Genomic DNA, 13,377 nt, shown 5'->3' on the forward strand with positions numbered 1-13,377 from the left:
CTGTACTTTCATGGAGAATATACAGGTTAAGCACATCTACTCAGGCAGAAAGAAAAACAATGGACCTCTATCCTCTGAAGAGAAATACAGCCATGTTCACATCCACCTAGCTCTCCCTGCCCCCTTTTCACTGACAGAAGGGGTAAGAGATTGTGTCATGCCTCTGGAAATAACTAGTAAATGATGGCAACTAGTGCAATGCCTTGCAAGATCCAGCATCAGGACCAGAATCTTGAACTTTGAAGAGAAGGGCTAGCTGTTCATTTAGAAGGCCCAGCTTCAGTGGCCCTAGGTAGTTAAATGCCAACTGTAATTGTGATCTTCAACTCATTTCAGTTAGTTTTTCATTGATTCTTTGTTTGAGTCCTTTGTGCAAGAAATTCCATTCTTTTTGGATATAGTATTGAACAACAAAGGCCTCCTAATACCTCTGGGAAAGTCCTGCTTCCTGAGATCTTGCTTCCTTGTGGTCTCTTGTTGTCCCAAGGAAACACAATTGAATTTCAGTTTCTGCAAAAGTGTATGTATCAAAGGACAAAGGTAACAGACTAATTATATGTTTCGCTTTAACTTCCATGATATACTAAACTTATTCCAATGTTTTCTTCTTCTCTTCACCAAGGAGATCTTGTGACAGGCTCCTCCCTTGGAAAAGTCCCTTGTTATCCCCAATTCACTCATTCATTTGGTACCAAAGTACTTTATACCTTGTGGTTTTCATTTGAAATAAAAACTACCTATAGCAGTAAAAACCACCAGGATTCACATGCTTCTGTTTGAGCTTGGACTCTACATTTTTTTTTAACTGCTAACGAAGTGGAACATTCTTTCAGCAATTTCAGAGTCATTTGTTATTATACAAAGCTCAGTTCTTTTCCATTCTTTGTGACTCCAACAACATATGACTTGAGGGGTCATTGAGAATACTCTCCCAGGATTCCTGACACCACACTAAGATTCTTTTCACTGGGGTTAACCCACCCTCTCTAGTTATTCATTTGAGCCCTGAGACATCCCTTGTGGAAGTAGGCACGACACAGACATTACTATTTCCATTTCACAAATGAAGAAGTCGAGACCCTAAGAAATTGTCACTTTTCCACAGTCACACAGTTGGCAAATGTCAGGGGTAGGATTTAGACCTATGTCTAATTCTGATTCCAAATCCAGGTTTATTTTTAATATGCTAATAATAACCTTAGAATAAATGAGCTTCTTAGCTTCCTTTTCTCTGTCACAAGAAATGAAGAAAGAGAATATTTCAGAAAAAAATATTATATTTGTATAACTACATTTACAGTATAAATTTTCTTATATCTAATCAGGTCTGTGCTCTGGCTAAAGGCGTTTCTATATTAATTAACTTCATAAAGTTTTGCTCCAATATCATATGTAGTAAGTTTGGAGCTCTGACTGAAGGCCTTCCCATACTCCTTATATTTGTAAGGTTTCTCTCCTGTATTAATCCTTTGATGAGCAGCAAGAGCTATTAAGGTATAAGAGTTCTAGGCATATTGGGATGATGGACTAGAGGGAACAAAGGTAAGAAGTAGGACAAAACCAAAGTTTGCTTAATTCATAGTTTTTCTGGGCCTGATTCTGGATGAGAGTAAAGAAACCAAGGATAAAGCAGAAAAAATTATGTTGAATATGGAAAGTAATCGGGGAAAAAAACCCAAACCATTTAATCTGGATAGGATGTAGAACTCTGGTGTAAGATTCAAGGATAAAGATGAAATGACACATGAGTACAGTGGAGAGAAAGGGAAAAAATGCTATACAAAAATTAGACGAAAAGGGGAACACCCCTGATGTGCCTCTGCAGAGAAATATTTTTGTAAAAAAAATAATCAATTCACACATATGTAATGGGCAACGATACAAGAACACAGGGAGTTCCTGATGCAGTTTTTCAGTATGAAACCATCTCAAATTTAAGACCACCAGAATTGCTCCCTATCTCTGTCTTTTCCAGAAAGTGTAGCAATTGACCTTTAACTTTGAATGTGTCTTCTGACATCACTGAAGTTCTCTTTTCATTTGGAGAATCCCAGAGGAACCATTAATTCAAAAAGATGTATAAGTTTTATTAAAAAAATAAAAAATTCCATTTGTAATAGAGCTTTGTCATCAATTTACTAAGTTGAGGGACATAAATGTCTTTAATTTCAGTACAGTTATTTATAAATTTTAATTTTGGTGCTGACATAATGCTTCCAAAAAAGATTAAATGGTCTCTCCTTCTACCAATATCAAGCAATCTTAATAAAAGGTGCATATCCTTATTCCTATGCTTTCCTTTAATCCTATGTCCAGCCCCAAATTTTTTTGCCCACCAGTAGTGAATTATGTACAAGGAATGAACAAAATAGCTTACAAAATACATTTCTATTCTCCAGATTCTATGACCTTTTTTTGTTCTTTTTTGATCTTGGACTTAAAGTAATCCTCGGCAGGATTTTCTGAGCTATCAAAGAGTGTGATATTGGGTTTCAGCACATTGTCAGAGAACTTTTTATATTGTTGGATTTTCTGGCACAGGATATACTTCCTTATGAATGACTTCAAAGGAGCAATTTCCTTTCTCCTCTAATTATAGTAGAGATTGAACCATTATTTCCCACCAGCTTTATCTTTATGATTTCAGGTCACATACAGGCAGATGATGAGGTGTAGAACTGATTGGTTGACTTTAGAAGTGTTTCTGTTCAGAAGAGACATGAGAAAAAAATTGAAAGAGGCGAAAAATGGCTAATGTTCTTCCAAGAGTAAAGGAGCTAAAAACATTAGAAGGTCTGTTCAGGTTCAAAACATCAGAGCCTGAAATAATCATGTTCTCATGTGAATCTGATGGAGAAGCTTGCTTATGCCCAGATTCCTGGATTCTGGTTTGCTGTTCTTTTCACTTACTAATTAACATTTTTTTTCCTGGACAAATGTCAGATGATAATAAACATGAAACATGCTATGGAAGCATGGAAATATGGAAATGGCCCCATGGTACTATGTAGACAGTGATTTGTGTAGACATGCATAAGAATGATGTTTTGTTTACCTTCATCTATACTAGCCATCTATTAAGTGCATTTTAGGTGTAGAGGCATTGAACTAGGCAATGGGAAATGGGGGAGGGATGAAATTAGATTCAAGAGAACGATTCCTACTTTCAGCTAGGTTCCATTCTAGTAGAAGAATACATCACACGCACATTTAACTATGAAATAAAATGATAAATGATAAGAGGTGCTATGTGAAGACTGAACAGAAGAGAGTAAACTTCCTGGAGGAGTGGCATTTGGACCTGCTCTTATAGAGTGGGGAGAATTTTAATAGTCAGTCAAGAAACATTTATTAAGTTCCAACTGGCCACTTTGCTATTAACTGGGGATTCAAAAACAGAAATGAAACAGACTCTGCCCTCAAGGAACTTATGTCCTACTGGGGAAAATAACATGGACAGATATGCATCAGTACATATGAAATTCATACAAAATATATACAAGGTAATTTATTGTTTTTTGAGGGAGAAGGACATTAATATCTGAGGGAAGGTAGGAAAGGCTTCATATAGAAGGTGGTATTTGAGCTGAGCTTTGTTGAAGGGAGCTTTGGATTCTGAGATGTAGAATTTATGTTTTTATCCCATACATAAGAGGGAGCTATTGTAGTTTGCTAAGAAAGATAGGGACGTGTTCAGATTCATGTTTTAGGAAAATCTCTTTGGCAGCTATATGGAGGATTGGTTTGAAGAAAGGAGAAACTTGAAACAGACTAGTTAGGAGGCTGCTGGAATAGTCTAGGTGATGAAGGCTTATACTATGCTGGTAGTATTGGGAAGAAACTTTGGTTTACTTGCCACAACACTGCCCTCTCCTTGCTCCAATCTAAATTAATTCTATGTTTGGTATATAAATACTGATTCCAGTTCTGTATATGGGTTTCTCCAAATTATCTTCTTTTCTTTTTGCCTTTTTTTTTTGGAGGGCAATTGGGGTTAAGCAACCGTCCAAGGTTACAGGGCTAGTTTTTTTGTGTGGGTGTTAAGTGTCTGAGGCCAGAACTGAACTCAAGCCTGACTCTGGGACTGGCGCTCTACTCACTGCGCCATCTAGACGCCCCGAATGTTTTTACTTTACCTTTTTTTTTTTTTTTGAAGGGAGAAGGTAGGGCAATTGGAGTTAAGTGACTTGCCCAAGGTCACAGGGCTAGTTTTTGTGTTAAGTGTCTCAGGCTGGATTTGAACTCAGGTCCTCTTGACTCCAGGGCTGATTGTCTATTCACTGTGCCACCTAGCCACCCCGAAATTATCTTCTTTTCTAACAACTTAAATGGACCATATCAAAGGATTGTATTTTTATTATTTTCATTAATATATATTTTTTTACTTTTTATACTTCTTCTGAATGAAGATAAGGGAATGAATGAGAGAGAAGCTGTGGAAGTCAATTTGATAATTTAACAATTGATTGGATATGTGGGATAAGGGAGAAATGAGGGGTCTCAGGGGCCTGATGTAGGAAACAGAATGTTCATAGACTTTGTTTGGGGAACAGTAAGTTTTCTAGTTAGGCTGTAATGTAGCACCGCCAAATGGGAATAGTATGTAAATGAGACTGGAAGGGTTGGTTGGGACCAGCATTTGGTCCCAATAGAGTGCTAGTTTAACAAGTTAGAGTTGTTCTGTAGGGTCAAATTCATGTGTAAGGACATTAAATCTATCAAGAAGGGTGATGGATTGGCAAGGGAAGTGGGGAGAGAAAGTGAGAAAAATGGAGGCTCTTGTGATAGCCCAATGTCCATGGCCTATGCTAAGGAGATGACAATAGGAACAAATAGGAAAAGGATGTGAGAGATTTCAGAGTTTGCTGTATTTCATCAGTGAACTTTAGACCCTATTAGAGGTTGTCCTTACTTCCTCTGAAAAAGAGGTCAGTCATCCAACAAACATTTGTTAAGTACCTACTATGTGCTGGACACTCTGCTAAGCATTGAGGATACAGAAAAAGGTATGAAAAGAGTTTAGGGATTATACTATGCTGTTTATCTCACATTTTGGGTCTACAAAATTCATTTTGCATTATAGTCCATTAGATTGTAAGCTCCTTGAGGGCAGGAACTATCTTTTACCTCTTTTTGTATTTCCAATATTTAACACAGTGCTTGGTACATAGTAGGTGCCTAATAAATGTTTGATTGATTGATTACTAGTGAGAGCATTCCACTAGTGTCACTGGACTAGTGTCACAGTCCTACTTAATAGTTGGGCATTTTACTGAGACTAATGGTCTTCATCAGTAAAATGGGGACACCAACACCCTATTTTCTTCACAGGGTTGTTATCTGAATCCAATGAAAAATGTTTGCATTTTGTCACTTTTAAAGTACTGTAAAAAATGTCTCACTTTCATTGTATGAGCAATTTTATTACGATTTCAGAGCTTTTTAGATAGGGGAAGGGGTTGGTTGAGATGGGAAAAGAATAAGGAAGGATTTTAGGATTGACTTATTTGCTATACTTTTATAGCACTCAGCTTCTTAGTACACACCACATGAAATAGACTCATGATCTGCCTAAGGCCTTTTGGTATGACCACTTTGTGGTCATCCAAAAAAAAATCTTTAATTTCTTCTAGCTGAAAACTGCTAGGTAAATTGGGATTATAAGAGTACTCAGTATTTGTACAGTGTTTCATAATTTTCTTTTTTTTTTTTTGGAGGGAGGAAGGTAAGGTAATTAGGGTTAAGTGACTTGCCTAAAGTCACATAGCTAGTAATTGTGTCAAGTATCTGAGGCTGGATTTGAACTCAGGTCCTCCTGACTCCAGGGCTGGTGCTCTATTCACTGTGCCACCTAGCTTCCCCACATGCTTTATAATTTTCAAAGGACTTCCATAGTTAGGTAGCTCTCATTTCCTCTGATTTTAGAGATAAAGAAACTGTGACTCATTAGGGGATAAAGTGAGTCATCACATGCAAATAAACCTGGGACTCAGGTTCTGGTCACTCTGGTAGAGTGATCACTCTCCATTTCAGTGGTGTTGGGAGGCAGGACTGATACCTGCCTAAAATGTCCTATTACATCATAATTTTATTATATGTAGCATTTATGCTTCTGGAAGGCCATGGTGTATCCAATTCTATGTCCCAGTGAGCTATATTATAATGACAGTCTAGCATGAGTTGGTGTGAAAAATGATAAACTCTTAGGAAGGAACACATCCATTTTACTTACTATTCAGCATCTTATTTAGAAAGAAATTTAGTAATATTTTGGACAAATTAGTAATATCTACACATCGTCTTCCCTCCATCAAAAGTTCAATTCTACAACAAATTCAGTTCAGTGAACCCTTTTAAAACATCTGATGTGTGCCAGGAGCTGTGTTAAGTACTAGGGATACAAAGACAAGAACAGAACAGTTCTTACCCTTGAAGAGCTTATATTCCACTTAGGTATATTTATTTATATTCTACTTATGTATATTACATTTACCTATATAAAAAAGTCAATTTTGGGGGGGAAGCTGGTTTTAGTTCATCACACATTAGCTTAAATAGTATGAAAATTTTGTTTCCAGATTCAGATGAATTTTGTTTGTAAATGCCTTTATAGTTTTTCCAGAATATAGAACTTTTAAAAATATTTCTTATCACATAACAAACACAGAAGTAGCATTAAGTAGTGGACAGAGTGCTTTCCAAAACTTCAGGAAGATGGGTGTAAGTCTAATACATACTGGCTGGATGATCATAAGAAAGTCCTTCACTTCTAAGGACTAATCTAAACAACTCCCTACGACTGTAAGAGGGTAGCAGATAGGGTGCCAGGCCTGGAGTTAGGAAGACTCATCTTCTTGAGTTCAAATCTCGCTTCAGATACTTACTAGCTCTGTGACCCTGGGCAAGTCACTTAACTCTGTTTGCCTCAGTTTCCTCATCTGTAAAATGAGTTGGAGAAAGAAATGGCAAACTATAGTATCTTTGCTAAGAAAACCCTGAATGGGGTCATAGAGAGTCAAACACAATTGAAAAACCACTGAACAACAAAAAACTATAAGTTGCAAAGAAGTTGATGACATAAATTAGCAGAGGGAGTTTCCTTACCCAGTAGTTCCCTGTATAAATGAAATTACTCTACTAGGCCTTATCCCTAACAGAGCACATACTGCAATCATGATTACCAGAAATATGGTTTGGTTGGAGAAAGTTATCATATTGGCATTTCTTTCATGTTTGAAATTTGGTATTTTAGCCAGGCTCATGAATGTTTATAATGATCAATCTTGTCTATTAACCTTTTTGCTTATTCATCTCCACCTTTAGATTCAGTGCTAAGTACAATGCCTGGCACTTAGTAGGTACTTAGTAAATATTTATTGATTGGATTTTACTAAATTATCCATAATGAACATTAATTAAAAACAACAACAAACCAGCCTACAATATTAGCAAATTATAAGATAAATCAATACTATTATTCTGTATACTCTCTAGCAAGAGGAGCTGACATTGGATAATGTCATAACATGGATGCCTGTTATAAGTTATTCATGCACTAAGTAATTTAATTCTAGGTGATAAATTTCAAGTCACATGATTGCTCTTAAATTCTGATGTCTCTCTACCCAAGTTGAGTGTATACAATGTGCATGACCAAGACAGACAATGAAGTAGAGAAATAATATACTATTTTTGTTGGCTTATACATTTTTTTTCCTTCTTGGAATCCCTTGATTCATGAAAGCTCAGGGCTCTACAAAGGAAACATTGCCTAATACTAGTTCATGCCATTTGCCTTTTTTGCCTTGAGTTCCTGGTCTCCACTAATGGAGCTTGTTTTGGATCTGGAGTCAGGAAGACTTGAGTTCAAATCAAGCGGTAGTCACTTAATACAATCCTGGGCAAGTCACTTAACTTCTATCCCTCTCAGTTTCCTCATATATAAAATTAGGATAACAATGGTGCCTGCTTTTCAGGGTTGTTGTGATGGTTAAACACTATGTAAATGCTAGTTGTTGTAGTTACCATATCACTTTACCTTTGCAAATAGCATTGTCTCCATGAACTTCTAACATTATTACTTGCATCCTTTTCCAGGTCTTATCCCTCTCTGAATTTCTCTGGCCATGCACATTATTTCTAATTTTGACTGTGATTCGCTTCCAGGAACCTCCAAGACACAGAGAAAACTGTAAGTATAACATTTTATCTTCTTTTATTAAAAAGTAAAACAAAGCACTATTTGAGGTCTCATTGGAGTATTTGGGTAACACTGGATTTTCCATGGCTATGCCATACCAATTTTAGTGGGTCTTAGTAAACTGGAAATATTTGGAGTGGAAAGACTTGTAACGAACTCTTTCTCTATTATCCACTGATCAGTGTAGCTGAGTTTGGAGAGTATTTTTACCAGGGTGGTCACAGAGTAATGAATTTTTTAGTTACTGAAACTCTTAAAGTCTATCTACTAAATCGTTAGTAGGTTTGTGGTCTGCATGGGTAGGGGGACTGTCAGCACTGACTAAATCACTTAATCTTGAAGCATTAAAGTTTTGGAAGAAGTATGAAAAGTAAAAATATTAATGAGAATAATAAAAATCCAATTTTTAATATGGTCTATTTCAGCGGTTAGAAAAGAAGATAATTAATTAAAAAAAAAGAAGATAATTTGGAGAAACCTACATACAGAATTGGAATCAGGCTTTATATACCGAACACAGAATTAGTTTAGATTGGAGCATAGAGAGGACACTGCTGTGGCAAGTAAACCAAAGTTTCTTCCCAATGAACCGAAATAAACTATGTAGAAAGAATGTTTGGCACCAGGTTGTTAATGCCAGATTAGCCTGTATTTTGTCTTAGAGATAACAGAGGCACTGAAATGTCAGACCTGTGTTTTAGGAATATCACAGTGTGATGGATTGGATGGTAGAGAGGCTTGAATCCAAGTATGAGCATAATTACTCTTTCGTGTAATAGCCCTTTAAATATTTTAAGACCTGTTATGTTTCCCTAAATCTATTCTTCAGGCTAAATATCCCTATTTCCCACTGTCTTCTACTCTAGTCAGATCTGGAACATTATATCAAATTCTATCATGTCCAGATGAGGATGATTAGAAACCATACTATGAAAAGATCTGTTGAAGGAATTAAAGGGGCTTAGTCAACATATCTATATAAACTTCCCAGCTTTCCCTAGTATTTCCATTCTCTGTGACTCATTGGTTAATTCGTATCATTCATATTATGAAGTAAAAGTCTAGATTTATTTTTCCTTCAACAGTAGCACAAATATAAATGTTTGCCCCCTAATTTCAGATGTTAAGTTGGTGCCCTTTATATTTCAAAAAAGAAAACCTCTTCTCAAAAAGCCCTATTGACATCTTTGTTTTTATATCATAAAAATTTTCTGTTATGCTCTTCCCCAACCGTAGAACTATCCCATAACAATAACAAAAAAGAGGTGAAAAAAGTTCAGCCAAACTAACCAATATATCAAAAAGTCTGAAATTATATGCAATGCTCCACTCTTATATTTCCTACCTGTGCAAAGAAGGGGCATGTCAGAAAAAGGTTTCTTCTCACATCTCTTCTTTAGGGCACTGCCTCATCATTGTAATTTTGTAGCATTCATTTTTAGCTGTTTTGTTATAGCCTTTCAGAATCTAAGTTCATTTACCCAGTGAAATAGAGTATTTGGGAAATTAATATGACATCTAATGCACAAAAATATTTTCTTTACAGGTGGAGGGGAAGGGTTGGATGGTGGGGAGAGGGATCAGGGGAAGATGAAATAAGTAATTGGGTAGTATAGTAAAAAAAATACTTGAATTGGAGTCAGGAAAAACCTGAATTCAAATCCTACCCCTGACACTCATAGGTTGTATGACTATAAGAAAAATTTCCCCCTTCTTTGTGTTTTGTTTTTACAGCTGTAAAATGGGCAGTTGTACTTTTAAAACCTCAAAACACTACATAAATGTCAGTTCTCCCCCCCCCCTTTTTTGTTCACCTTATATAAAACATGGGAGAAGTGATGTGGTATATCGCTCTCCTTGGAGACAGAAAGACCTAGGCACAAATTCTAGCTCATACTGACTGTGTGACCCTTAGCAAGTAATTCAACTACTCAGTGCAACTCTTTCTAAGACTATAAGTTGCAAGATATATGTAAACTTGCATTGGTAGAGGGAATTTCCTCATTTGGGGTTCCAATTAAATTATGTGTCTGGTGAAAAAAAATCTCTAAAACATTATTATTTTTTTTTCTTTTTGGAGGGCAATTGGGGTTAAGTGACTTGCCCAAAGTCACATGTCTAGTAAGTGTGTCAAGTGTCTGAGGCCAGGTTTGAACTCAGGTCCTTCTAACTCCAGGGCTAGTGCTCTATTCACCGCACCTAGCCGCCCCACATTATTCTTTTAATGAAGAGTGTTTATTCCTCTGTAATTTCATTTATCTTTACTCTTTTGGTCAGGGAAGTCTTCAGGAAATTTTTATTTGAAAATTTTATACATGATGCATTGATTGAGACTGCTTGATATTAAGAATTGACTGGAATTCAATTAAATTCTGTATTTCTACAAGGAGAGCTTAGTAGCCTTTTAAGGCCCTGAATGAGAAATTCTTTGTAAAAGGTTAAATTTTCTTGAAATGTGGAGTTTTAGAGTAAGATTTGGAACAATAAAATACTTTTCCCTAAGGAAGGATCTAAACTTTTTGTCTTCAATATTATAAAGTGAAATATGCTCTCCTTAGAGACTGAGGGGGAAAAGACATGGCAGGGGAAAGTGGAAAGGGTGTAGAGGAGGAATCAGCATGGTAGCAGGAATGCTGTACAAAAGGTCATCAAATCTTTTGCCTTCTTCTGTCCCATCAAGAATACCAGTGAGGGCAGGTGAGGGGCCTAAGGGATGGGCAGGAGAAAAGGAAGAGGAAAGAGAAATAAAGCAATGGAGAAAGAGCCAATACGATTTAGGGATGGAAGAGAACTTTCTCGTTATAGACTTCTCACTGTATAGATAATGCTAATAATAAGTACCATTTATTGAGTGTTTACTATATGCCAACCACTGTGCTAAGCACTTTACGAATATTATCTCATTTGATCTTCACAACAACCTTGGGAGGTAGGTGATATTATTATATCCATTTCAGAGAAGGGGCAGTTACAGCAAAGAAAGGTTAAGTGATTTGCTCAAGGTCACAAAGCTAGAAATTGTCTGAGGCTGGATTTGAACTCAGGTCTTCCTGACTTCAGGCCCATTGCTCTCCCAGAATGCTACCTAAATGCCCATAAGATACACTATAGATAAGAATATTGCAGCCTGGAGAAGTTAATAGACTTACTCAAGGACCCATAAGTTGTATAACTACCCAATAGTGATCTGACTAACTTGGCCCACCCTGCCTGAAGGTCAGTTAGATTACATTTTACCACTCTCTGAGGGTTCTCCAGCACCCTTAAAAGAGTCTGGAGTATCTAGACTCCTTGTCATTGGCTCCAGTCCTCACTAATGGTTCCTGGCCAAGTGTAGGGGTGATCCCTTTTGCTCCAGTTCCATTTAGATACTAACAATTGGATTAGTTTTTACAAAGGAATATTTAATTCTAAAGTTATAGTCACAGATTCGCAAATTTATTTCCCTAACATGTGAGGCATAATCCTTCTCCCCTTAATCCAGTTTCTTGTCTGGGGAGGATATTAGGTTCATAGTTTAGTTAGGTTCCTATAGAGCACAGTCTCAGTTCCAGGCCCAAAACCCGAGCTCCAGTCTTAGGCACGTTGGCTTTTTTGGGCACAGCTCCTGGGACTTCCCTGTCAGGCTAACAAGTTGCTAATGTTCCATTATTCTTAGTAATGACCCATGAAGGTCTGGTGGGGATCATGCAGGCACTACAATTGAGAAAAACAAATGAAACAGATCAGAAACAAACACCCCTTTTCTTGGAGGTGGGTTAGAGAACGATCAGATGAAACAAGTCAGTCCCTTCTCACTTCTTTAGTTCATGGTGTGCCTACTAAGAGTAAACTGTGATTTCCAACTTCTGGACACAGCACAGAGGAAAAAAGAGTAACTAGCTCAGTCTGGCCATTTTTAAAGATGCCAAGAAGTAGGGAACAATTCAGGAAGGGGAGGGAACCTTTCCCAGGAGCAGGGTTAGGAGATCTGGACAAGAGGTGTATGGGGCGTTCCAGGAGGACCAGCACATCTGATGTGAGGGCTTGCTCATCTGCCTTTTGATAGCCACCTTTCACCCAACTATCAGGGATCGATCCAAGGAGCTGTAGCATACGTAGTGGCCACACCCTGGTAAATTTTTTTTTTTTTAAAGCAATCGGGGGTTAAGTAACTTGCTCAAGGTTACACGGCCAGTTATTACTGGGTGTGGTGCTAAGTGTCTGAGCCCAGGATTCGATCTCCAGGTCATCCCGACACTGGAGCCGGTGCTCTTACTCGCTGAGCCACCTGGCCGCCCCTACGCTGGTAAATCTTAGCAGATGATTTAAACCAGGTTGGGGGTAACTGACAGGCTTCATACTTGCTGGTGAGTTAGGTGTATGTCTACCCCAAGCATGTGAAGACTTCTGGCAGGATGGGTGTATGGGAACAATTTGTTCCAATAGCCACGAAGGTGGCTGAAATAAGCATTGTGGAGAGCTTAGAATCTGGTTAGACATTGAGGACACCGAGGTCACCCACTACATCCCAAGTCATTGCCTGTCATCTTGGCTTTTGTCCTGCCACTGGACTTTGATGATTTAGGAAGGGGAAGACTTTGTGCAATTCTGTCTCACTTAAATCCTATTCACCAATGAATCAAGACACCACCTGTGATGTCATCGGTCCTTTTTGAAGATGAAGGACAAATAAAAACAGTAGTAAGTAGCACTTGGTACTTGAACCTCTGGAGCCGTCTGGGGCAGTGGCCAGATATGGATGAGGATGACTGGAGATGACTCTGGATGCAGTGGGAGACCTTGCCCTTTTAAAGCTGAGATCTTTAACAGGTCTCAGTGTGACTGAGGTGATGCTCATTCAGGGATTAAGGCTAGGTAAGAAAAAAAAACCCATATGTATAATATAGTGAACCCACAATTATACAAGACCTAAACCACCAGAAAATCTAAATGTCTGAATTGGAAAAAAAAATTCTTGCTTTTATTTTTACGAGAGACATAAGTTGTTAATTGATTTCAATTTTAAAAAGAAACGAAATTTGAGTATTTCAGAATCTAATCAATCTTGAGTCTTTCTCATAATGTGTAGTGACAATTGATGTTCTTAATAATGACCCAGAGATACTCCAAGGTTCTCAATCACTTCTGCAATCATCAAAGAAATATAAAATTACATTAAATACAATCTCATGGTT

At 37.5% G+C, this 13,377-nt stretch overlaps 1 protein-coding gene across 1 annotated transcript in view; it reads left to right on the plus strand.

Moving 5' to 3' along the window:
- Positions 1–2,747: 2,747 nt before the first annotated feature.
- Positions 2,748–13,377, plus strand: part of ABCA13 (ATP binding cassette subfamily A member 13) — a 513,785-nt gene continuing 503,155 nt past the window's right edge. The window contains exons 1-2 of the mRNA XM_069084494.1: positions 2,748–2,888; positions 8,098–8,191. Coding sequence (XP_068940595.1) covers positions 2,748–2,888; positions 8,098–8,191 — 235 coding nt within the window. The remainder of the gene's footprint in view (positions 2,889–8,097; positions 8,192–13,377) is intronic.

The sequence above is a fragment of the Petaurus breviceps genome, unplaced genomic scaffold (genome assembly GCF_028583685.1).
Source record: "Petaurus breviceps papuanus isolate PSGF00001 unplaced genomic scaffold, PetGlider_PUasm1.0 174, whole genome shotgun sequence".
Classification (NCBI taxonomy): Eukaryota; Metazoa; Chordata; class Mammalia; order Diprotodontia; family Petauridae; genus Petaurus; species Petaurus breviceps.